This window comes from Nomascus leucogenys, chromosome 13, assembly GCF_006542625.1.
Source record: "Nomascus leucogenys isolate Asia chromosome 13, Asia_NLE_v1, whole genome shotgun sequence".
Taxonomy (NCBI): Eukaryota; Metazoa; Chordata; class Mammalia; order Primates; family Hylobatidae; genus Nomascus; species Nomascus leucogenys.
The window spans coordinates 31083680-31108825 of NC_044393.1; the positions used below are offsets into that span (position 1 = coordinate 31083680).

General features: G+C 45.7%; 1 protein-coding gene across 2 annotated transcripts in view; it reads right to left on the reverse strand.

Moving 5' to 3' along the window:
• The window catches only part of MAPRE1 (microtubule associated protein RP/EB family member 1), a 31502-nt gene extending 6560 nt beyond the window's left edge, over window positions 1–24942 (reverse strand). Inside the window, exons 1-5 of one of the 2 annotated variants that reach the window (XM_003273519.4) lie at window positions 24806–24942; window positions 17850–17973; window positions 9784–9929; window positions 6776–6983; window positions 3767–3888 (exon numbers count right to left, since the gene is read on the reverse strand). In XM_003273519.4, the coding sequence (XP_003273567.1) occupies window positions 3767–3888; window positions 6776–6983; window positions 9784–9929; window positions 17850–17970 (597 nt within the window). In that variant the 5' untranslated portion in view covers window positions 17971–17973; window positions 24806–24942. Of the gene's footprint in view, window positions 1–3766; window positions 3889–6775; window positions 6984–9783; window positions 9930–17849; window positions 17974–24533; window positions 24587–24805 lie in introns of those variants that run through there. The other variant, XM_030825423.1, reaches the window with a different exon arrangement.
• Window positions 24943–25146: the final 204 nt, after the last annotated feature.

Genomic DNA, 25146 nt, shown 5'->3' on the forward strand with positions numbered 1-25146 from the left:
AAAAAAAAAAAAAAACCTATAGCTAGTAATTAAGGTCACTCTTAGAACCTTATCTTGAGGTAAAGCAGCAGTTATAACCTAAGAAGCCCCAAGTCAGTGTTTCAGGCCTGCACTGGCCACAGTAGCCATCAACCACATGTGTCTATATAAACACTTAAACATGGCCAGTGCCACTGAGATGAGCTGCAAGTATCACATACACACCTGATTTCGAAGACCTAGCAGAGTCTTCAAATGTAAAACAGGTCATTCATAATTATTTATATTTGATTATATGCTGGAGTATTATTTTTTACATATTAGATGATGTGTTGCTAAAATTAGTTTTACCTGTTTCTTTTTATTCTTTTTAATATAGCTACTAGACCATGTAAATCAGGTAGGTCACACTTCTGACTCACCTTCTACTTTCATTGGACAGCACTGCTTTGGACTAAAATCAACTAAAAGTAAATTTCTCCAGGACAACTTAAGAATGTAGAATCTTTGCAGATCTCCCCAGGATACGAATACCACAAGGTAGTGTGTGCAGATACACTGTTCTTCCCATAGCCTGACAAGCCCACATGGCTCCATTTTCCATATTTACAAACGGCTGCAAATGCAAACACTTTCAGGAGGGGCCAGATAATATAAATGAGCCAAGAGAAGTGGTAACAGGTATGGGAAGGACTTTGACAACCTGGAGACAAATCCTTTATATTTAATAAATAAATAAATAAAACTCTGTGCAGGCCAAACACAGTACTTCTACGTCAGGGTTGAACCAGCTGGGTATGAGCATTTGATCCCAGCCTTCCAGGATCAACAAAGCACCTGGTTAGTGACCTTCAGCCTCTGCCACCTTAGCCTCTCAATGTTCCCCAGCAGCGATGGACATACAACAGAGTTACAAGCCTCTTCAAGACCATAACCCCTCTCAACCTCGACTGTTGAAGTTCTACAACACCAACTGTCCAAAGCAGCTAATTCTGGTCACTCTCTCAGGGATGGAAGCCTCCTTAGATCCCAATCACACTCTCCCCCATAAGAGTTGTGGTTCTTGCCTTCCGTAACCCTCATCTGGGACTTGATCACAGGCAGGCACTAAGTCCATCTTCTCCAACTGTATCAAACCTGTCTAGGTCTAGGTCAGATCTCCCATGCCTTGGTATTCTCATCAACGCTTAGCAGCAATTTGCCCAGAGTAATTATCTGGTGAGTACTTACAGTTCCCAAAGGTGGGTGCAAGGAAGAGAAACATCTGTATACCTTAGATAAATCAAATAACCTCTTCCTCAATTCCCCATTCAGCAGGGACTGACTGATCTAGGTTCTGGAGACAGGTACACCTGGGTTCAAACCCTAGCTCAAGTTATTTAACCTCTCCAAGCCTCACTATCCTTATGTGTAAAACCTCACAGGGTTGCTGCGAAAGTGAAATTCAGTGCTTACACTGTGCGTGACATAAGTACTTTTAAAAAGTTAGCTACGGCCGGGCACTGTGGCTCACGCCTGTAATCCTAGCACTTTGGGAACCCGAGGCAGGCGGATCACAAGGCCAGGAGATCGAGACCATCCCAGCTAACACGGTGAAACCCCCGTCTCTACTAAAAATACAAAAACTTAGCCAGGCTTGGTGGCGGGTGCCTGGAGTCCCAGCTACTGGGGAGGCTGAGGCAGGAGAATGGCGTGAACCCAGGAGGCGGAGCTTGCAGTGAGCCGAGATCGCGCCACTGCACTCCAGCCTGGGTGACAGAGCGAGACTTCGTGTCAAAAAAATAAAAATAAAAGTAAATAAATAAATAAATAAAATGTTAGCTACTTTTATTATGACCATTCATGCATATTATTTCACACCAGCCAAAAAAAAAAAAAAAAAAACTGGTTCCTGTGAACTTTTAAAGAACATTATTCTACTCTATCAAGACCATGAACAAGAACCATAATCATCACAGTCTTTTATCCACTGACATTTATCCCACTGGTATTGGCAACAAACACCATTCCAGGCACTAAACATTCAGCTCATATAATCTGCTCAACTGCTGTGAGCAAGTATCAGCCCCACTTCACACATGAGGCAGTGAAGTTCAGAGAGGCTAACTGACTTGTCCAGGTAGAAGTTAACTGACAGAGCCACTCCTACTTCTCCCCCAGTCTATGGAACCCGAAGCCTGGGCTCCATCACCCAGGATAAGAGCTGAGCGGAGAGCAGCCACACCGCAGAACCTGGCATGCTCTCTCTTGGAGAGCACAGATCAAGTCACTGCTACCCAGCCTCAACATTAACCACTCTTTCCTCTCTCGTATTTCTTTCTGAAACTGCTTCCTGTGTTTGAAATCCATGTCTTGAAATAGTTACAGGAAGTCTCTCCTTGTTCTCCGAGGCTTCTGTACTTCAAAGTAACAGCCCCAGCAGGTGCTTAAGTCAGCCACACCCACTCCAAGGATGAGGATGGTGACCCAGTCACCTGGACACTCCCAAGGCACCTAAGACCACGGGGCACACACAAATGAAGGAATGAAAAAGTGAAACGTGGGCCAGGCGCAGTGGCTCATGCCTGTAATCCCAGCACTGGGAGGCCAAGGCCGGTGGATCATCTGAGGTCAAGAGTTGGAGACCAGCCTGGCCAATATGGTGAAACCCTGTCTCTACTAAAAATACAAAAATCAGCCAGGCGTGGTGGCGCACGCCTGTAGTCCCAGCTACTCGGGAGGCTGAGGCAGAAGAACCCCTTGAACCTGGGAGGCAGAGGTTGCAGTGAGCTGAGATCGCGCCACTGCACTCCAGCCTGGGCAACACAGCAAGACTCCATCTCAAAAAAAAAGAAAAGAAAAAAGTGACATGTGATCTTTGGGCAGGTTCTCACTGTCCTGATCTCTTAGGAGTTTGAGTGTGGGTCATGAGAGGTTCTGCATTAGAGATCAATTCCCTCAAGTTTCAGGACTTGGCTTTTAGAAAAGTAAAAGGATGCAATCCCAAACTCACTGGAATCACATAGCATCCCAGATTTTTTCAATGGAGCCAGGCATCACACCTGTAACTCCAGCACTTTGGGAGGCTGAGGCAGGGGGATCACTTGAGCTCAGGAGTTAGAGACCAGCCTTGGCAACATAGTGAGACCCTATCTCTATTTTATTAAAAAAACTTTTTTAATAAAACAAAATTTTAAAAATAGAATTAGCAAAAAGAATCACCTGAAAGCAAGCAAACCAACCAACTACAAGGATTAGTGGGAAAATGTCTAAAAGTCTAAAGCTTGTTTTGATCCACAGAGACCTCTGACAGGTGCCTTAAGGACATTTACTCCTGAAGAAGACATTTCGAATCACCCAGTTACTAAGAACAGAACCAGAAGAGCCACAGGCTTTTCATACCGGCTCCACTCTGAATTCCAATCTCCAGTGACCCCAGTCTAGGACTCAGCAGAGAGACTGCGGAATCCTTTTTATTAAATTATTCAAAAAGGAGACCTCCTTTATCTTTCATTCTCCAAATCCCAGGTCCCTGGCAGCATTCCAGAAACATTCAACAGGATTCTAGTCTAAGCACTGGCTTCTGAGCACAGGCTTCTGCCACACTAAGCGAGCCCAGGCACACCTGATCCCTCCCTTACATCTCCACATTCATGCTCCCCGCACAGCACCTGAGGCTCAAACATGTCACATGCTCTGGCAAGCAAACAAGGCAGGTGTTCATCTAAGAACACGGATAAGGCACCCCGACCACTGCAAGGATCCTATCCCCCGAGGTGACTCACGTGCTAAACACAGGGGTGCCCACCTGCTGCATCAACTCAGCTGCCTCGTCGTCTCCGTTGCCCACACCAGGGTTCTTTCGCACCACACCAGGGCCAGCCTTAGGAGCCGCAGCAGTTCTCTGTGTTGAGATGGGCCTCTGGGGAGCTGAAAAAGAGCGCACAGGTTTTTGAAAAGGAGTAATTCCAGCCCAAACAAACAAAAAATCCACAAGACAACATGAAGAAGCTGTGACCAACTGCCTCCCACAGGTGTTCAGTGAAGGGAACCAATGCTAGAGAGCCCCCGCATGCAAGACAACACTCCCACATTTGCCTACTCAGTGGTTTCTATCCTGGCAGCAGAGTTAAGTACCAATTTCTGTCATGATGTTTCATGTTGGGAATAAGTCCTTCAGTGAGGTCTTTTCTCCACTGTGGTGAACAGGACTATCATCTGAAAGGGGTACAGTCATTCTGGTGCAGAGATGATCCACCTTAACCCAGCTCTGACCAAATCCACTAACAGGTTGTTTCATGTTGGTTACAACAGCTAAGATTTAGTTAACATATCTACAAACCAAATCCAGCTTCGTAGGGCAAAGGCAAACTTCACAATAGGCATGAGCACACAGTCCTGGCTGCTGCCAGGTGCCCACTGCTCCCCATCTAGAAAGTTAGGTCCCTCCTAACTCCTCACCTCAGACTCCTTGGACTGGAAGAGGGAGGGAATCCATAAGAGCAGGAGAGCCTGCTCTTCCCATGAATTGCTTTAAAATCTTTATCTGTTTACCTTTTAGAAGGAGTTTAGAAGAGCGAGGAGAGAAAAGCATCACACTGACTAGTATTTATAGACGTCTCTCAGTATTTACGGCCAAAAACAGACAGACAAGAAAAAAGGAGTAAAGGAGCCAACCTATCTACAAGTAAAAATAATCAAGAATGGGCTAAACCTCAAGGTATATATATCATTGATGATTCACTTACTTAGCAATTATTTTGTAAAGTTTGCACATTACATGCCAGGTTTGGAAATATCTCATCTTCCTAACACCCCAAACTATAATCACAAGGCCTTTCACCCACAGTAATAGGCATTTCCTCTGGATGACTCTCTCTAGCACGTTTATCCCAAAGACTAAATGCTTAATGCACGTCTCCACTCAACTGGTAGCAGCATCTGAAATATGAAATGCACAGGGTTATCTATGCAGTTTCTCATTCTAAACAGGTAAAGAATAAAAAGTACGCAATATCTAGAGAAACGGGGACCCTCATATACTGCTGATGGGAATGTAAAGAGCTCAGGCACTTTGGAAAACAGGTAGTTCTGCAAAAGGTTAATTACAGAGTTAACACATGGCACAGCAATTAGCAATTCTGCTCCCAGAGTATATACTCTTGGGTCTGTAACTGAGAGAAATCAAAACTTGTATGTCCACACAGAAGCTGTATATGAATGTTCACAGCAGCATTATTCCTATCTGCCATAGTGGGAAACAACGCAAATGACCATAAACTGCTGAATGAGACATAGACATGCAATGGAATATTATTCCACAATAAAAAAGAATGAAGGACTGATACATGCTAGGGCATGGATGAATCTTGAAAACAGTAGGCTGAGCAAAAGAAGCCAGACACAAAAGACCACATATTCTATGACTCCATGTATAGGAAAAGTTCAGAACTGGCAAATCCAGAGACAGAAAGCAGGTAAGTGCTTGCTTAGGGCTGGAGGGAGGGGGGAAAGCTGGGGAAAGTGGGAAGTGACAACTATTAACTATGCACAAGGTTTCTTTCTTTCCTTTTTTTTTTCTTGAGACAGAGTCTGTCTCTCTCGCCCAGGCTGCAGTGTAGTGGTGCAATCTTGGCTCACTGCAACCTCCACCTCCTGGGTTCAAGCGATTCTCCTGCCTCAGCCTCCTGAGTAGCTGGGATTACAAGCATGCGCCACAATGCCCAGCTAATTTTTGTATTTTAGTAGAGATGGGTTTTCACCATGTTGGCCAGACTGGCCTCAAACTCCTGACCTCAAGTGATCTGCCTGCCTCAGCCTCCCAAAGCGCTGGGATTACAGGCATGAGTCACTGCGCCCAGCACAAGGTTTCTTTTCGGAGTGATAAAAATGTTCTAAAATTGATTGTGGTGATAGTTACACAACTCTTCGGACATATTAAAAACCGTTTAACTTTATACTTTAAATATAAAAATATAATTATATGGCATGCGAATTGTCTCTCCATAAAGCTACTTAGAAAGCACTCAACCTACTCTATCAGATGAACGAGCCTCTCTCTAGGTATTATGAAACCTTAACTAATATTCTTGCCATCCTCTGAAAGAGGAGAAATTAGCATCTCTAGAATATCTACCCTGCCCCAAAATATACACATTCTATACTACTGTAAACACATCTTGGGAAAGCTATCAAGCCAATACCCTTTTGAGAAGGTATGTAAAATCAGCCTCTCCCCTACCCCCTCGACTCTGCTAGCACCATAGCAAGCCAAAGTCACCTAGCAGCTGAAGTTCTAGGGCAGGTAGGGAAGCCGTGAGTATACGCAGGAAGCTGGTCTACAGACAGAATAACACAGACAGCCAACAGCAGTCCCTGAGAGACCTACACACCTCCTTCAAGGAGTTCAGCTCTGGTATAACTTCCCATCCTAGGGCTCTGTAAAAATGCCCTTGTTTTGGAACGAACTAATGCACTCTTACATGAGCTAGCCTGATGGATTTCTAGAGCTTTGGCAAAACTGCATACAGTAACTTGTTCAGTTTCAAAAACCCTCTGGGGCAAGTATTAAAATTCCCATTTTATAGAGGAGGAAACTGTGGGGCAGAGTTGAAGTTGCTTACACAGGGCTACAGATACCTAGGGACAAACACAGTTATCTGCCTGATGCCAGAATCCATGCTCTGGCCACATGCCTGGGATTATATTTCTTAAGATCCCTAAGCCTATGGCTACTGAAAAAATTCTAGTTGAACGCTGAATGAATATCTGGAACGCTATTTTTTTGGAAATGTTTTGGGTTTTTTTTTTTTTTTACCTGCACTGCTAGAACTGAGAGGTTTCTTCGGTTTATTCAGAGCTGGAGCAACAAGGGAAGGAGCCACTGCAGTTTCTTGACCTTGTCTGGCAGCCACAGGGTCATAGTCTTTTCCATCATAGTTTGCATCGAAAAACTTCTTGAACCACTGAACGAATTCAAAATTGTCCTGAAACTTTCCTTTTACTAATTTGTCCACAGGAATTATCTGCAGAGAAAAACAACTGTTTAGCCCAAAAAAAGAGGCTTTTGGCAAGCATCAAACTAGTCCATGTATCAATTCATTATAAAGCTCTGCCAAAAGGAGAAAAAAATATTTTAGAGACCTCAGGGCTAAGCCCCTAAATTTATAAAGCAAGTTTCATGCAGTTTGCCTTCAAGAGTACCTACACTTCCCAACCCCTCCCAACTCTCTCAAATGTACGAAAAGAAATCAGAAACAAAAAAGGAACAAGTACCATATAAGTCACATACACATATCCATCCAAGCACATCCTAAGACGTGATACAAGTGTCATTATGATATAAAGAGTAGGTCTGCCATATAACTTGCATGGCCACAGTGCCTATCACAAAGCATGAAATCCATTGCACAGGCCAGGCACGGTGGCTCATGCCTGTAATCCCAGCACTTAGGGAGGCCAAAGCTGGCAGACTGCTTGAGATCAGGAGTTTGAGACCAGCCTGGGAAACATGGTGGCACCTAGGCTCTACCAAAAATACAAAAAAATGAGGCAGGTGTGGTGGCATGAGCCTATGGTCCCAGCTCCTTGGGAGACTGAGATTCGACTGCTTGAGCCCAGGAGACAGAGGTTGCAGTGAGCTGAGACTGTGCCACTGCACTCCAGCCTGGGTGACAGACAGACCCCATTAAAAAAAAGGGAAGAAAAATTCATTGCACAAACCAACCAAAGGCATCTACAATGAACTGTGTTCAAGAAAATTCTGGGCCAGGCATGGTGGCTCACATCTGTAATCCCAACACTTTGGGAGGTCAAGGTGGGTGGATCACTTGAGGTCAGGAGTTCGAGACCAGCCTGGCCAATATGGTGAAACCCTGTCTCTACTAAAGATACAAAAATTAGCTGGGTGGGGTGGCGGGCGCCTGTAATCCCAGCTACTCAGGAGGCTGAGGCACGAGAGTCACTTGAACCTGGGAGGTGGACGTTGCAGTGAGCTGAGATTGCGCCACTGCACTCCAGCCTGGGCAACAGAGTGAGACTCTGTCTCAAAAAAAAAAAAAGAAAAGAAAAGAAAAGAAAAAAGAAAAGAGAATAATTCTAACCTGAAAATAGATCAAGATGCAGAATCAGTCTCAGGATAAATTTTTACAAAATGACATACATGTTTTCCAAGTAATTCCAAATCCTATTAAAACACGCTTGCTGGGGGCAGGGCTATGCACCTGCAATCCTAGCTATCTTGAGGACTGCTTGAGTCCAGGAATTTAGACCAGCACTGGCAACACAACAAGACCTCATCTCAAAAAAAAAAAACACCAATAAAAACACACACACAAAAAATAACAAATATACATAAGGACCCTGTAAGTATTTCTATTATACAAGAATACTGTGTTTTCAAGTATTCAAATCACTGAAGTGCTGGCCACAACTTAACTTTTTAATCTTTTTTAGAGATGGGGTCTTGCTCTGTTGCCCAGGCTGGGATCTCACGCTGCAATCACAGCTCACTGCTGCCTCAAACTCCTGAGTTCAAGTGATGCTCCTGCCTCAACCTCCAGAGCAGCTAGGACTACAGGCATGAGCCACCATGCCTGGCTTTTAACTATCTTTTAATCTCCAAAGATTCCAGTTGCAATGTATTACAAAAAGAATATATCCAATCATATATCCACCCCTCTGACAAATATAATTTTTAAAAATTACTTTGCATTATACTGAAACATTCGCAAATATTACCTCTGTACTCACTTCAATAACCCAGAATACATAGGATAGGATAGAATTAGATATAAAACAAAATTGGCCATGCTAACCATTGAGTTACATGAGGGATCATTACACTATTTACTATTTATTATTTATACACTATTATTACTTTTATATACTTTAGACATTTTCCACATTCAAAAAATAAAATTCCATAATAATGAATGCAAAATTACTGTATATGAACTATATTTAAACTATGCCTGGAAAGTAAGTGATATTCTTATACTATAAATGCCTATTTTATATATTGTAGAGACAAAACTAAAATTAAAAAAAAAACCCTGATTTCAAAATAAATAAAAAACAGACACACCAGCAAGATAACTGGGGGTGTTACTACCTTTGCCATAAATAAAAAAAGTTATCCCCCCAAAAATGGCTTAAAAGCATAAACCCTTCACAAGGGTGGGGGAAGGGATAAACTACTTAATCTATTATCTACTAAAACAGAGGTAATGTTTGTGCTAAACATTAAATGTTTGTGCTAAACCATGCCTGGTGGACCATGTTTCTGTTACCTTCAAAAACCTTTGGGGGCAGAAAGGAGTTTTCCAGCACCCACCACGGAGCCTCCTTGTATCCTTCTATAAAAAGCAAGTATTTCTAGAATCTTCTCCACCTCAGCCTCCAAAGTGCTGGGATTACGGGTGTGAGCCACCACGCCTGGCCTAGAATCTTCTCTACTGGAACTATTCTACACACAGTATGCTTTTACAGAAGTAAATCCAGATTAAGAGTGTTAGATTCCAGACTACTAGAGATTATACAGGAATTTTTTAAAAATAAAAATCACGGTACAAATTTACAGGCTGACTCCTCTAAACAGTTACTAACTTCACAGACGATGAAGAAAGAAACAAGCAAGGGGAATAGGGGCAAGAAGGTAGGGGGAAACTGCTCCCAGTAAATTCTGTGTTAACTGAGAAAAGTTAACTAGATAAATTAAGAAAAAAAAGATAATGTCCAAAGTCATAAGCTAGCATCTATATCCTTAGTAATGATGATTAATTAATTAAGGAACATTAACCACAATAAAAGATAACATTTACTTACTTTGTCAACACCCATTCTCTTAAAACCTGCTTGTAGTATTTTGAAGTTCTGGATGTACTCGTGTTCTAGCTTAGCTTGGAATTTCACTTTCTTCAAGGCAATGGAGCCAGGGAACAGCATGTCCATAAACTGACAATAGGCAGCCCCTGAATGAACAACAGCAACAGAAAAATACAATTAAAGAAGCAGCGCGAACTTCTTCCCAGACCCACTTAAACCAAATACAATTTTAAAAACTGTGAAGTAGACCTACAAAAACCAAAAGCTTCACTGACTTCATGTGAAGTCAATTTCTAAAATCTGTAACAAGACTGTGGTTTTCACCCCATATAGTCTACAACACACTTGCAACCCAGAAGCCTATAACAAGGAGAAAAGGAGTGTATCTACAAAATTTTAAAACTCCTGTTCTTTATTGGTAATCATCATGACAATAAAATGACCACTAGAAACAAAAATGAATGCCTAAAACACAGAAAAGAAAGTAACAGAAGTGACATTTTCTGATTTTTCACAAAGATATACCCTCCTCTTCAGGAGGGGATTTCCAAGATCCATCCTTGATCTAGATTAAAAAATATTTTTTTCCCTAAGATGTCTGTCTCCCTGGGCTTTTTACATCTCTAAATACATTTAACCTATCATTTCTTTTCTTTTCTTTTTGAAACAGGGTCTCACTGTCGCCCACGCTGGAGTGCAGTGGCACAATCTCAGCTCACTGCAACTTCTGCCTCCCAGGCTCAAGTGATCCTCCCACCTCAGCCTCTGGAGTAGCGGGACTATAGGCAAGTGCCACCAACGCCCAACTAGTTTTTTATTCTTTTTGTAGAGCACCCGGCCAACCCGTCATTTAATTAACAAAGTTGAATAGAAGACATTTTTGTGTTCCTCCATTAACTTATATTTTTATTTTTTTGAGACAGAGTCTCGCTCTGTCACCAAGCTGGAGTGCAGTGGCGCGATCTCGGCTCACCGCAACCTCTACTTCCCAAGTTCAAGCAATTCTCTCAGGCCACTGCACTGTCTCAAAAAAAAAAAAAAAAAAAGCAAAACTCTGGCTCAAAAATAAATAAATAAAGACTACTATGATAAGGCCAGGCACAGCAGCTCACGCCTGTAATCTCAGCACTTAGTGAAGCAGGTGGATCACTTGAGTCCAGCAGTTCGAGACCAGCCTAGGCAACATGGTGAAACCCTGTCTCTACAAAAAATGCCAAAATTAGCTTGGCGTGTTGGCATGCCCTTGTGGTTCCAGTTACTCAGGAGGCTGAGGGAGGAGGATCACTTGAGCCCAGGAGGTCGAGACTGCAATGAGCTATGATCACATCACTGCACTCCAGCCTGGGGGACAGAGAGAGACCTCACCTCAAAAACAAAAAAAGAGACTATTGTAATAAATTATTGCAATATTTCACCCCATTTCATTCCTTCCCCCACTTGCCCATTTTTTTTTCCAAAGTGTTTTATTAGTGCTTAAACTTTCTAGGAAGATTATTTCTCTAATGCCTACAAACTGAACTCTCCTAATTCAGAGCAGGCTTCACCGTGTACTTTACTGCCCTTCCAGAGCTAATTTGCCAAAGGAACAAGCTTGGGAAGCTAAACCAGTGGTTAAATAATAAGTAATCTGCAGAATTCAAGACTGCCATAAAATGCATATTCAACTTACTTGAGGTCAGGCCGAACCAGTTCTTTGCTGGTTCCAGCATGTTCAGTTACCGTTATTTTTGGAAAGTCAACATAAAGGAGAGCAGAGGCACTTCAGTGACCAGGGTGACACTCTTAGTTAAGAAAGGATCTTCAGAAGGTTAAGGCCTTGATTTTTGAGGTGACTGATTTATTTACTCATCCAACAGAAGTACACTGAGGGCATTCTTTTGTTTTTTTTTTTTTTGAAACGGAATTTCGCTCTTGTTGCCCAGGCTGGAGTGCAATGGTACGATCTTGGTTCACCGCAACCTCCACCTCCCAGGTTCAAGCGATTCTCCTGCCTCAGCCTCCCAAGTAGCTGGGATTACAGGCATGCGCCACCCTGCCTGGCCAATTTTGTATTTTTAGTAGAGACGGCGCTTCTCCATGTTGGTCAAGCTGGTCTCGAACTTCCGGCCTCAGGTGGTCCACGTACCTCGGCCTCCCAAAGTGCTGGGATTACAGGCGTGAGCCATCACACCCGGCCAAACCAACTTTTTTTAAAAACCCAAATAGAAGACGATCTATTAAGCAACTATATCCACAGTGGTATTTTACCCAGTACTATTTTACACAACTTAAAAAAAAAAAAATTGCCCAAGCATGGTGGCTCACACCTGTAATCCCAACACTTTGGAAGGCCAAGGCAGGCAGATCACCTGAGGTCACAGGAGATCGAGACCAGCCTGACCAACATGGTGAAACCCCGTCTCTATTAAAAATACAAAAAAACTGCCGGGCGTGGTGGCATATGCCTGTAGTCCCAGCTACTTGGGAACCTGAGGCAGGAGAATCGCTTGAACCCGAGAGGCGGAGGTTGCAGTGAGCCGAGATCACACCATTCATTGCACTCCAGCCTGAGAGACAGAGCAAGACTCCATCTCAAAAAAAAAAAGAGAAAAAAAAAAAGACAATGACTTATGAATGAAACTGGTTACCAAAATTGCACAGGAGTTAAAAAAAAAAGTCAACGACTTATGCATGAAACTGGTCACCAAAATTGTACAGGAATAAAAAAAAAAAAACATTCTTCTTCATTTCCCTATTTCTAAAAAGAGAAAGAATCAATTACATAAATATTGGCATCCAGTCCTCCTGATAGACTTTTACGGCGAATATGATTCTCTTCATGTTTTTCTTTTTTAGAGACAAGGTTTTGTCATGTTGCCCAGGCTAGTCTCAAACTCCTGGGCTCAGGTGATCCTCTCACTTCGGCCTCCCAAAGTGCTGGGTTACAGGCATGAACTACCACACCCGGCCTTTAATGTTTTTTTAATGAAGACCTAACTATTCATAATCAGAAGAAAATGAGCTTCCTATCTTCTGTTTTGGTTTGCTTTATGTAAAGCAAGGGAAAAATCAAGGAGGTGCTTGAAGACTTAGGCAAAAATGTTTGAAGAGGCCGGGCGCGGTGGCTCACGCCTGTAATCCCAGCACTTTGGGAGGCTGATGCGGGCGGATCACGAGGTCAGGAGATCGAGATCATCCTTGCAAACATGGTGAAACGCCGTCTCTACTAAAAATACAAAAAAATTAGCCAGGCGTGGTGACGGGCGCCTGTAGTCCCAGCTACTCGGGAGGCTGAGGCAGGAGAATGGTGAGAACCAGGGAGGCAGAGCTTGCAGTGAGTGGAGATCTCCAGCCTGGGCGACAGAGCGAGACTCCGCCTCAAAAAAAAAAAAAAAGTTTGAAGAGATAACTTCCTTGATCAGAAATGTGACTTGATAAAACCAGTCCCTCAGAAAGAGTGCAGACTTACGCAATATAACAAAAGGGAAGGTGGGGGCTGGGAACTTAGAGGGAACTTAGTGTTCAGTCAGGAGGCCACTGCAGCAGCAGTGAGCAATCTGAGATGGGGCTGGATCTAGAAGATCTTTCAGAAGACAAATAAAACTGTGAATTAGCCTCAAAAGATGCTTCTCAGGCCTGGGACACTGGAAGAAAGGTGGAATCATGGCCCCAAATGGAGTACCTGGAAAAGGGAGCTAGCCTGAGGAGAAAACAAAGCTGAGATTTTAAGTAATGACAGGTAGGGCAAAAGTATCCCATAAACAGAAATATCAGACCAGATCTGAGCTGGGGGAGGCCTGGTTACGGGTGTGATAACACACTCTCAGACCAGGAGGACCATGTCATTAGCAGTGCAGCAGAAGCAAGATCGCCAAGCTGTCTTACATGAACTCAACGGCTGTCGGTGCCCCACATTAAGCTGAGGAGAAAGGAATCTACCATTTACCTGGGAACATCAACATCTTTGCTGCGAAGGAACCCATAAAGGAAGCCAGGCTGGAGGGAGAAGACAAGGAGGAGAAGGGGAGAGCCGAATACATTCAGTGAGGCCCCTCTACGTGTGCAGAGGACCAAGCTGTGCTCCTGAGAAAATGCAGAGGGGCCTGAATATGGAATGCAACACAAGAACAATTCACAAAAGCAACCAGTACTCCCTTTCTGACAAAAACAAGCTCTCATAAAAATCATTCTCTTTGACCAGGTTTTTCCTCATGATGACTATCTTTCCAAAATACTTGATGACTAGCTCTCCAAACTACGGAGACTACAGAATGTATTCATGAATCTTGAAACAACCTGCCAACTCTTTCACTGAAAGTTATCCTTGCCTAATCTCCCTCTACCAGAGCCAAGCAAAGGCTCAGCTCACTGTTGGGGGTAGGAGAGCCCAGTGCTGACAAAATTTGGCCACTTCACGGGCAGCCGGCAGATTAACACAAGACCTCAGCACTTTGCCCTCTCAAGGAAGAAATGTATTCCTACTTTGTAAAGCTGTGTTTAGTGGAGAACTCTGGTCTGCTAGATCCTCTGCTCATCAGAGATGAGGTTACGAAGGATCTGGCACCAGCGTCAAAAGCTCCTGAACTCTCCTTGGGCCTCGGTAAGCACAAGGAGTTGAGGAGCCTCACTTTCTCTGACTCCAAACCCCTGGCCACGGGCCTTCTTCAGAGAGACAATGTCTGTGTCTCATCCTGTCTGCTCTCGTACTGGAAGCAAGACCTCATTTTCTAAACACCAATATGAAACACAATGCAACCATCTACACACTCCAAGAGACATCCTATACGGCTTTCAAGAAGACTAGCTATGAATGAACAAGTTTGTTTACAAATCACAGTTAAGTGTCCTGCACTTACCCTTTTCTATGGAGAAAAGGCACTTTATCTGGGAAAAGTAGCAGACATGAGACAAAACTGACATACCGCCCAGGCGCGGTGGCTCACACCTGTAATCCCAGCACTTTGGGAGGTCGAGGTGGACAGATCACAAGGTCAGGAGTTCAAGACCAGCCTGACCAACATGGTGAAACCCCGTCTCTAGTAAAAATACAAAAATTACAGGTGGCGTGCACCTGTAATCCCAGCTACTCAGGAGGCTGAGGCAGGAGACTCGCTTGAACCTGGGAGGTGGAGGTTGCAGTGAGCTGAGATCACGCCACTGCACTCCAGCCTCCAGTCTCAAAAAGAAAAAAAAAAAAAAAAAAACTGACATACCTCACAGATTTTATAGTGAAACAGTATCACTGTAATTAACTATATGTAATTTACATTTGCAATTTACATTTGTTTAATCTCCTCCAAATGTTTCTATAAAAGATATAACATGTATGCAGCAGGATGCATGTGGGCTGTGTGCTCAGAAAGATCTGGTTCAAAACCAGGTTCTGTAATACATAAGCTGTGCCCCAGGGTTAGTCTCCTCATCTGTAAAAGGAGGATGTGCCCCCCACCAAATGACCTGCATTCATTTCCAGGGTCTGGCACACAATCAGTTACCTGAGAGCTATTATTATAGATGATTCTCACACCGGCCAACAAGTGGGCCAGGCATCACTGCCCCACTTCACAGATGAAGAACTAAGACATTAAGGGTCTTGTCAAAAGTCACATGGCTCAGAGCAGACTGAAGCCTCTTTATGCCCAGTCCTGTCCGCAACAGCTCCCTGCCTGAATGAGATAAACCTAGAGCCCGATCAGCATATATACAACTTATCTAAACATTAAAGATCACATTTTCCAATTAACTAAGTGAAACAGACTTTGGAATATATTTACAGAAAAAGGTAAATTTTAGAGGGAATTGCTGGTAAAAAGCTGGCTCCAGTGAAAACTAGGATGACCTCATCCCCACATTAGTCACAGAACACAGGTCAAACAAGTGCTTTAAAAGCCTCACACAAATGGGGATAGGGAAATGAATGAGGAAACCAATAGAAAATGGTGGCGGGGGACACAGCACAGATCTAAGGCTAACAACCTGTTGTCTATGATCAGCAAAGTAATTAATGCTGAATAAACACGACTCTTGGGCACCACTGTGTTACTGTACAGCTTCATAGGTAGCCTCCATCTGACCATCCGTAAAACCAAGATTAAATACACCTCACCAAGGAAATAACAAGACAAGCCAATGAAACTAAGACCGAGACTAGGACCCAGCTATAAAATAAGCAAGGGCAGAAGCTGAACTCAAAAAAAAGAAAAAATCCTACAAGCAATGGCAATAATTTTTTTTTTTTTTTTTTTAGATGGAGTCTCACTCTGTCACCCAGGCTGGAGTGCAGTGGCGCCATCTCGGCTCACTGCAACCTCCGCCTCCCAGGTTCAAGCGATTCTCCTGCCTCAGCCTCCTGGGTAGCTGGACTACAGGTGCATGCCACCAAGCCCGGCTAATTTTTTGTATTTTTAGTAGAGACGGGGTTTCACTACGTTGGCCAGGCTGGTCTCGAACTCCTGACCTCATGATCCACCCGCCTCAGCCTCCCAAAGTGCTGAGATTACAGGCACAAGCCACCACACCCGGCCAAGCAATGGCAGTAATTTAAGATTGATCCAGGGCAGGCACAGTGGCTCATGAATAGTGAGTGAACAGTAGCTGGCTTGAACAATGGAATTATAAGGCATTTTTTTGTTTTCTTCTTTCTAGTTTCCCACATGTCATACGATTAGCATACATAGAAAGAGACCATGTTTTTGTTCGTTTTAAATCATTACTTCTTTTTAGTTTTTTTGAGACGGAGTCTCGCTCTTGTCACCCAGGCTGGAGTGCAGTGGCGTGATCTTGGCTCGCTGTAACCTCCACCTCCCGGGCTCAAGCGATTCTCCTGCCTCAGCCTCCAGAATAGCTGGGATTATAGGCGCCTGCCACCACCCCCGGCTAATTTTTTCTAGTTTTAGTAGAGAGGGGGTTTCACCATGTCGGCCAGGCTGGTCTTGAACTCCTGACCTCAGGTGATCTGCCTGCCTCAGCCTCCCAAAGTGCTGGGATTACAGGCGTGAGCCACCACACCGAGCCTTTAAATCATTATATCTTTGCCAAATTGTTGTTAAACAGTAGTTCCATAAAATTGTGGCTGAAATGATATTTGCTTGACTTTGATCTTGTACTTCTTGGGAATAAGAAATGCCACTGATGAACTGACATAAAACTAGAACAGCAGACAGTAGTTAGTACAATTACTGTCCTCAAACAAAACATGCAATCTGGATGCACAATAATAGACACCAAGAAGTCGGGACTGAGCTTCAGGCCTCAGAATGCAGTCTCTAGAGCAGAAGATGGTGGACCTGCAGGCCAGAGCATACCCTTTATTTAAGTACAGTTCCAGCCAGGCATGGTGGCTCATGCCTGTAATCCCAGCACTTTGGGAGGCTGAGGCAGGCAGATCATTTGAGGTCACGAGTTCGACCTCATGGTGAAACCCTGTCTCCACCAAAAATACAAAAAAATCAGCCAGGTGTGGTGGTGCATGCCTGTAGTCCCAGGTACGTGGGAGGCTAAAGTAGGAGAATCACTTGAACCCGGGAGGCGAAGGTTGCAGTGAGCCAAGATTGCACCACTGCACTCCAGCCTGGGCGACAGAGACAGACCCCATCTCAAAAAAAAAAAAAAAAGGCCGGGCGTGGTGGCTCATACCTGTAATCCCAGCACTTTGGGAGACCGAGGCAGGCAGATTACGAGGTCAGGAGATCAAGACCATCCTGGCTAACACAGTGAAACCCCATCTCTACTAAAAAAAAATACAAAAAAATTAGCCAGGCATAGTGGCGGGTGCCTGTAGTCCCAGCTACTCAGGAGACTGAGGCGGGAGAATGGTGTGAACCCGGGAAGCGGAGCTTGAAGTGAGCCGAGATCGTGCCACTGCACTCCAGCCTGGGCAACAGAGCGAGACTCCGTCAAAACAAAACAAAACAAAAAAAAGTTCCTTTTTGAAGCAGAAGCAAAGGCAGGGCTGAGAGGAAGAAACAGGGTGGCCCTAACAAAGACCCCGAACCTCTCTGTGTGGCTCTGCAGTCAGATACAGGCCTTCACATTCTTGAAAAACCTACAGGCTTTCCTAGAAAAATGATCTAGCAGATTTCTCTTACCTGAGCACAACTGTTCGATCTTTGTCAGATTCAATTGCAGAGACTCATTGATCCAGGCCAGCATGTCATGTCGACTTAGGTTATCACTGGTCACTGACGTTGAGTATACGTTCACTGCCATCTTCTAAAGCATGGGAAGAAAAGAGAAGGGCCCATGTTACAGTAGGCATGCAAGTAAGGGCAAGTGTTTCCTAGAGAGTCACCAAAAGCAAACGTGTAGGAACACTCAATTTTATTTTATTTTGTTTTATTTTATTATGAGACAGAGTCTCACTCTGTCATCCAGGCTGGAGTGCAGTGGCGCAACCTCGACTCACTGCAACGTCCCGAGTTCAAGTGATTCTCCTGCCTCAGCCTCCCGAGTAGCTGGGATTACAGGCGTGCACCACCACATCCAGCTAATTTTTGTATTTTTAGTAGAGATGGGGTTTCACCATGTTGGCCAGGCTGGTCTTGAACTACTGGCCTCAGGTGATCCGCTCACCTTGGCCTCCCAAAGTTCTGGGATTACAGGTGTGAGCCACCATGCCCAGCCTAGATACACTGACTTTTTAAGCCTCACCTTCTTCCCCAAGAAGCCAAACGAGAGACACTAAGATTCCAGCCATAGAACCTGGATTTCCACATACAAACATGACCTGAAATGAACTGCCCAACACCAGCCAGACTAAAATTGAGGCCCCATTTTAATGTGATTAATATACAATTCTAAACTACCAGAGGCACTAAATAAAAGGATTAGTAAGTGCTTTATGATGGGAGGCAGATGCACAAACGAGAATGCTTTCTGTTTAGAAAACATCAGCCCAAACTTACCCATTAAGATATCAAAATGTTTACAATTTTCTTCAGATAATGGTTTTTTGTTTGTTTCTTTTTTTTTTTTTTTGAGACAGTCTTGCTCTGTTGCCCAGACTGGAGTGCAATGGCACGATCTCAACTCACTGCAACCTCCGCCTCCCAGGTTCAAGCGATTTTCCTGCCTCAGCTTCTCAAGTACCTGGGATTACAGGCGCATGCCACCATGCCCGGCTAATTTTTGTATTTTTAGTAGAGACAGGATTTCAGCACGTTGGCCAGGCTGGTCTAGAACTCCTGACCTCAGGTGATCCACCCGCCTCGGCCTCCCGAAGTGCTGGGATTACAGGCGTGAGCCACCACGCCTGGCCCGATGGGTTTTTATTAATTCCTATTTATAGTTGTCACTACTTCCCAAATTTTCCTTAAAGACTATACCGAGGCCAGGCACACTGGCACATGCCTGTAATACCAGCACTTTGGGAGGCTGACGTGGGAGGATCGCCTGAGTCCAACAGGTTGAGGCAGTGAGATCCTATTTCCAAAAAAAAAAACTATAAATTCTTTCATAATTGAAAAAGTAAATCAGCTTTTCAATACCTAGATATTAAAAAGGCAGTATCAAATGACCTTCCAAGTGAAGAATCCTTGTAGTTAATTCTCTGCAGAGCTACCTGGGGATGGTAGGGCATCTGTGGGCCTAAGTGCCAGATACTTCACAGACACTTGTCGTTTAACCCTGACAGCCCTCTGCAAGGTTCACTTCATGTTCCTCATTTTACAGGTGAGGACAAGAGAGGCCCTGGGGTTGACAGGCAAGCCTGCCCAGCCCCAGCGTCCACATTCTCTTCCCTCCCTTTTCTGCTAGGCTTTCAAATTCAAAACAATAAACACACAGCAATGAGTCTAATTTTCAAATGCTAGTAAATGTGGGCATTATTGTCTATAAGCACCAGTTTAGTCAACCCTCACTCATTCTACAAATGTTTACTAGCTCTACCATGTGCTAGGCACTGTTCTAGGGACCAGGAAACAGATAAGCGAGAGACAAGGTGCCTGTCCACAGGGAGTTCACATGCTAGTGGTGCAAAGTCTGACACTGACCAAATACACCAACAAACATCATTTCATACCAACCGCTTATGCAACGGCATTTACAGAATGTGGTCAGAGGAAGCCTCTCTGAGATGAACAGTTGAGCTTAAGGATCAGAAGGAAGCAACCACATGAAGCTCTAGAGATAGGGCACTCCAGCCCAGTGAGCAAGGAGAGCAGAGCCTGAGGTGGGAACGGAAGGAGTTAGGATTGTATTCTATTAAGAAATCCACTGTCGGGTTTGTTTTTTGAGGCAGGGTGTCACTCTGTCACCCAGGCTGGAGTGCAATGGCACAATCACGGCTCACTACAGCCCTGACTTCCCAGGCTCAAGCCATCCTCTTGACTCAGCTTCCCAAGTAGCTGGGACTCTGGGACTACAGATGGTCACCACCAAGCCCAGCTAATTTTTTAATTTTTTGTAGAGACCAGGTCTCATTTTGCCGCCCAGACTCAAATAATCTTCTGCCTCAGCCTCCCAAGGTGCTGGGATTACAGGCATGAGCCACCATAGCCAGGCACTTTCAGGTTTTAAGTGCGGTAGAATCTTGGTCTCATTACAGTTTGAAAAAGATCACATTGACTGCTAGTAGAGAACAGACAGTAGGGAGGGAAGACTCAATCAAGATAAAGGCAGGCTAATCCAGATCTAAAATCCCTGGGCAGTCACCATGAGGACACACTATAAAATACCAGAGATTTCATAGTGACCTAGACACTTACAATTTTCTTCATTTCATAAGACAGCAACATTACCAGTAGGGAGGAGCAGGGGAAAGATGCAGAGCAATCTGGAACAATCCTGAGATCCCAGCCCTTTGCTCTCTTACGGTACTTTGTTCCCTCCACCTAGTGACTAGAGTTGGTCTTTCCACATTGGTCTCCTGCACTAAGCTGCTGCAAGCCTCCTGACTCACCAAGCACAGAATGTGACATCCAGAAGAGGCAAATCCACCCATCCAGTCCCCTTTTTATGGGGTGACTGAGGTCTGTAGAGGTCAATAACTTGCCAGGTCTGTGTCCCCTCACATCTCCCAGGCACCTCATAGTGTCTTGCACATAGCAAGCACTCACTACTTGTTTTCAGGTTGGCAGAACAGTGTCAAAGAGAGAAAAAAATATATATATAAACCTGTCAGAAAGCAAATAATCAACACTGTTACACTCCCCAAATCAGCTGATAAAAAAAAACATGTTATACAAGACACCAACACAATTTAGTTGCTGACTCCACTGGGAAATTAATCCCTATGTTTCCAGAGCAATTCATTCAAACCTTTATGATAGGAAGTCCCACAATGAATTGTCATTATCTCGTTATTTCTGAACCATTCTCGAACCAGATTCGGGCCAGGAAGCAATCCACTCGATGCAAACAGCTGAGGAGTTCAAGCCAGGAGGACATGGGTTTGAATGTGAGGCAGTCACTCATTAGTTGTGTGACCTTAGGCAAGTTGCTTAAACTCAATGTACCTCACTTACCTTACAAGTTAAAGCCACCTATCTGAAAAGGGTCATAGAAGGATTTAAATTAGATAAGGTACATAAAATATTTGACATGGCATCAAATTTAAGAGGTATTACACAAACAAGATGTAGGGTAGGGACCTTGTCTCACTCATCCTCCTATCTCCAGTGCCAAAAACAGTGCGCCTGAGACCTGCCAGCACCATCTCGCACGGAGATACACTGCAACAGTCTTCAAATTTGTCTGTGTCAATCTGTTCTTACACAGCAAACCAGAGAATTTTCTGAATCACAAATCAGAGCAAGTGTCTCCCTTGTTTAAAGTCCTTGAATGAACAAAATACTGTGCGCAAAATCAGGTACCAGAGACATTCAAACAAAAAAAAACATGGTCCCAGCTGAGCACTTGTAATCTATTATGGCGACATTCCTATATATATTGTATTGTGTGCATCGTGCTGCTATAAAATCTAAGCAGCTGGTAAAGCCACGTGTGTCTCCTGACCACACCCCAGCTCAAAAAACGTTAATGGCCTTTCATCATCGTATAATTTAAAACTTTCATTAGCAGTACATTAATACCTGGTCCCACGTGCTCCACAAACGCTGCAGCCACTAAATACATGGATTAGGCACCCTGTGGATGTACAATAAACATCCACCGACTCAATCAATTAATTGGCTCCTCCTGACAGTCAAAACAGAGCTCCAGCTCACCCTTCCTTCACAATTCCATCATTGGCAGCCATGGAAGACTCATGACTACCACACAAATCTCACCCTTACAAGGCTTCCTGATCCAGGTTTCCACCACCACCATGAAAAAGCTCCCTTGGCCGGGCGCGGTGGCTCACACCTGTAATCCCAGCACTTTGGGAGGCAGAGGCTGGCGGATCACGAGGTCAGGAGATCGAGACCATCCTGGCTAACACAGTGAAACCCCGTCTCTACTAAAAATACAAAAAAAAAAAAAAAAATTAGCCGGGCGTGGTGGCGGGCGCCTGTAGTCCCAGCTACTCGGGAGGCTGAGGCAGGAGAATGGCGTGAACCCGGGAGGCGGAGCTTGCAGTGAGCCCAGATTGTGCCACTGCACCCCAGCCTGGGCGACAGAGCGAGACTCCGTCTCAAAAAAAAAAAAGCGGGCCGGGCGCGGTGGCTCAAGCCTGTAATCCCAGCACTTTGGGAGGCCGAGGCGGGCGGATCACGAGGTCAGGAGATCGAGACCATCCTGGCTAACAGGGTGAAACCCCGTCTCTACTAAAAATACAAAAAATTAGCTGGGCGTGTTGGCGGGCGCCTGTAGTCCCAGCTACTCGGGAGGCTGAGGCAGGAGAATGGCGTGAACCCCGGGAGGCGGAGCTTGCAGTGAGCCGAGATCGCGCCACTGCACTCCAGCCTGGGGGACAAGCAATCCGTCTCAAAAAAAAAAAAAAAAAAAAAAAAAGCTCCCTCAAGCCTACCCAGGAATCTTTCTTCCTTCAGCAGCTCTCCTAGCAAGATCCCAAACCTATACAAATTCAACGCCGGCTCTAAAGCACTCTATTACTTTCAAGGCACCACACTGAGCCCTATGTAAAGAGGGGGAAGGAGGTGCCACCAGAAAGGACCTTTGTGACCGTGGGCAAGTCACTTAAATCTTCCTGCATCACAAATGGCTCATCCTGTAAAATGGGTAAAACAGTTATCTCTGCACAAAGTGGTGGTGAGGATTAAATAAAAATCTACATGAAAACACTTAAGCAGGGCCGGGCGCGGTGGCTCACGCTTGTAATCCCAGCACTTCGGGAGGCTGAGGCAGGCGGATCACGGGCGGATCACGAGGTCAGGAGATCGAGACCACGGTGAAACCCTGTCTCTACTAAAAAAAAAAAATACAAAAAAAAATTAGCCGGGCGTGGTGGCGGGCGCCTGTAGTCCCAGCTACTCGGAGAGGCTGAGGCAGGAGAATGGCGTGAACCCGGGAGGCGGAGCTTGCAGTGAGCCGAGATTGCGCCACTGCACTCCAGCCTGGGTGACAGAGCCAGACTCCGTCTTAAAAAAAAAAAAAAAAAGAAAAAGAAAACACTTAAGCAAAAGGCACATCACATCCTAAGCTTCCCTCTGTGCCAAAAACTGTGCTAAGCACTTTGACACACCACCACAAAGGGCACATCTGTATCTGTAGCTCTAGACCTCAGGGAGAAAGTGTAATAAAGACGTTAAGAGTGTAGACACTGAAGTCCCAGGTGTGGGTTCAGCCACTTGCTGGGCTGCATAAGACACTCCACCTCTCACAGTCTCAGACCCCTCATTTGTAAAATGAAAGTAATCTCTCTTACCAGGCGCGGTGGCTCACACCTGTAATCTCAACACTTCGGAGGCCGAGGCGGGCAGATCACTTGAGGTCAGGAGTTTGACAACAGCCTGGCCAACATGGCGAAACCTCGTCTCTACTAAAAATACAACAATTAGCCGGGCGTGATGGCGCGCGCCTGTAATCCCAACTACTCGGGAGGCTGAGGCACGAGAATAGCTTGAACCCGGGAGGCAGAGGTTGCAGTGAGCTGCGATGGTACCACTGCACGCCTGGGCGACAGAATAAAACTCCGTCTCAAAAAAAAAAGGAAGATAATCTCTCTTAAAGACAGTGTATTAAAAGACACAAAGCCACATGGAGCACTTAACACAGTGCTTGACACAAAACAAGTGCCCAACTAACAAAGAGCTGCTATTATCATTACTACTGTTAGAGACATGCCATCGGAGAAGTAGATGCCCGGCCTAGCATAACCTCCCTCAATGGGCCCCAGGATCCTCATCCCCAAAATGGGGCAGAGGTCAAGCCCCGTCCTGCAGCATCCGAGGACAACTGTGAAGCAGGGACTGAACTAGCACTGTTGATACCATCCCGTTATATTGTCCTCCTGCTCATCATAATGTGAATTCCTGGAGAGCAAATCTTTGTTCCCGGGAAAACAGCCAGGGTTTAGCACGGTGCCCAACACCTAGTGGGCACTCAATAAACACACACTGAAGAAAGGAGGGAGTCCAAGAGCTGGCTTACTTTCTGCCATACATCGCGCTAAGAGTCTAATGTGGGTAGTATTACTGTCTCCGTTTTACAGATGAGGAAGCTGAGGTCCACAGTGGTTAAAGCACCTCTCCAAGGTCACACAGCACGGAACTCAACCCAGGTCTGAATCCACCACCCGATCTCTCGGCCTCAGGCAACACGGCCTCCCACAATGTGCGTCCCCAGATCTCCCAGGACGGCCCACCTCGCCCACGCCCTCCCAGGGCCCAACCACCCTGGGACCTCCAGCCGCTGCAGCGCAAGGACCACACCTCAGTGGCGGCCCAGAAGCCCCCTACACCGCGTAGCAGCAGCCCCCACTTCCGGCCCGAGACCCCGCCCCCCTGAGCGGAGCGCAGCGCGCGCCCCGAGGCCCAGCCCGCGCGCGCCGGGTCACGGCCCCGCCCTTCCCCCACCCGGCTCGAACGGCACCGCCGTGTGGAACGGCCCTGGCGCTGTCCGTAGGGCCTGCACGCGCACGCCCGGCCTTGGCCCACGCGGCCGCCCCCCCAGCCGCACCCCCCGGGCCCGCTGGCCGGCTCACCGGCTCTCGGCAGAACCGCGTCCACTGCCCGCAACCGGCTCCGGTTCCGTCTTCGTCTCGTTCAAACCGCCAGACCCCGCCCGCCCGCCCGCGCGATGACCTCACACGCACCCCCCCCCCCCCCGCTACGCGCCGACGTAAAGGTTCGTCATCCTCCGCCGGCTCCTTTTATAGAGAGGGACTCAGCCGCGCGCCGGGGGCGGAGCTCGGCCCCTGATCCCAAGAACTGGAGCCGAGGGGCGGGGCCCCGCCCGCCGGGGCGACTGCGGCACGTGGCCGGTCGCAGCCAATGAGGTCCCGCCTCGGCCCGGTGTGACTCAGTTACAAAATCCCTATGGTAG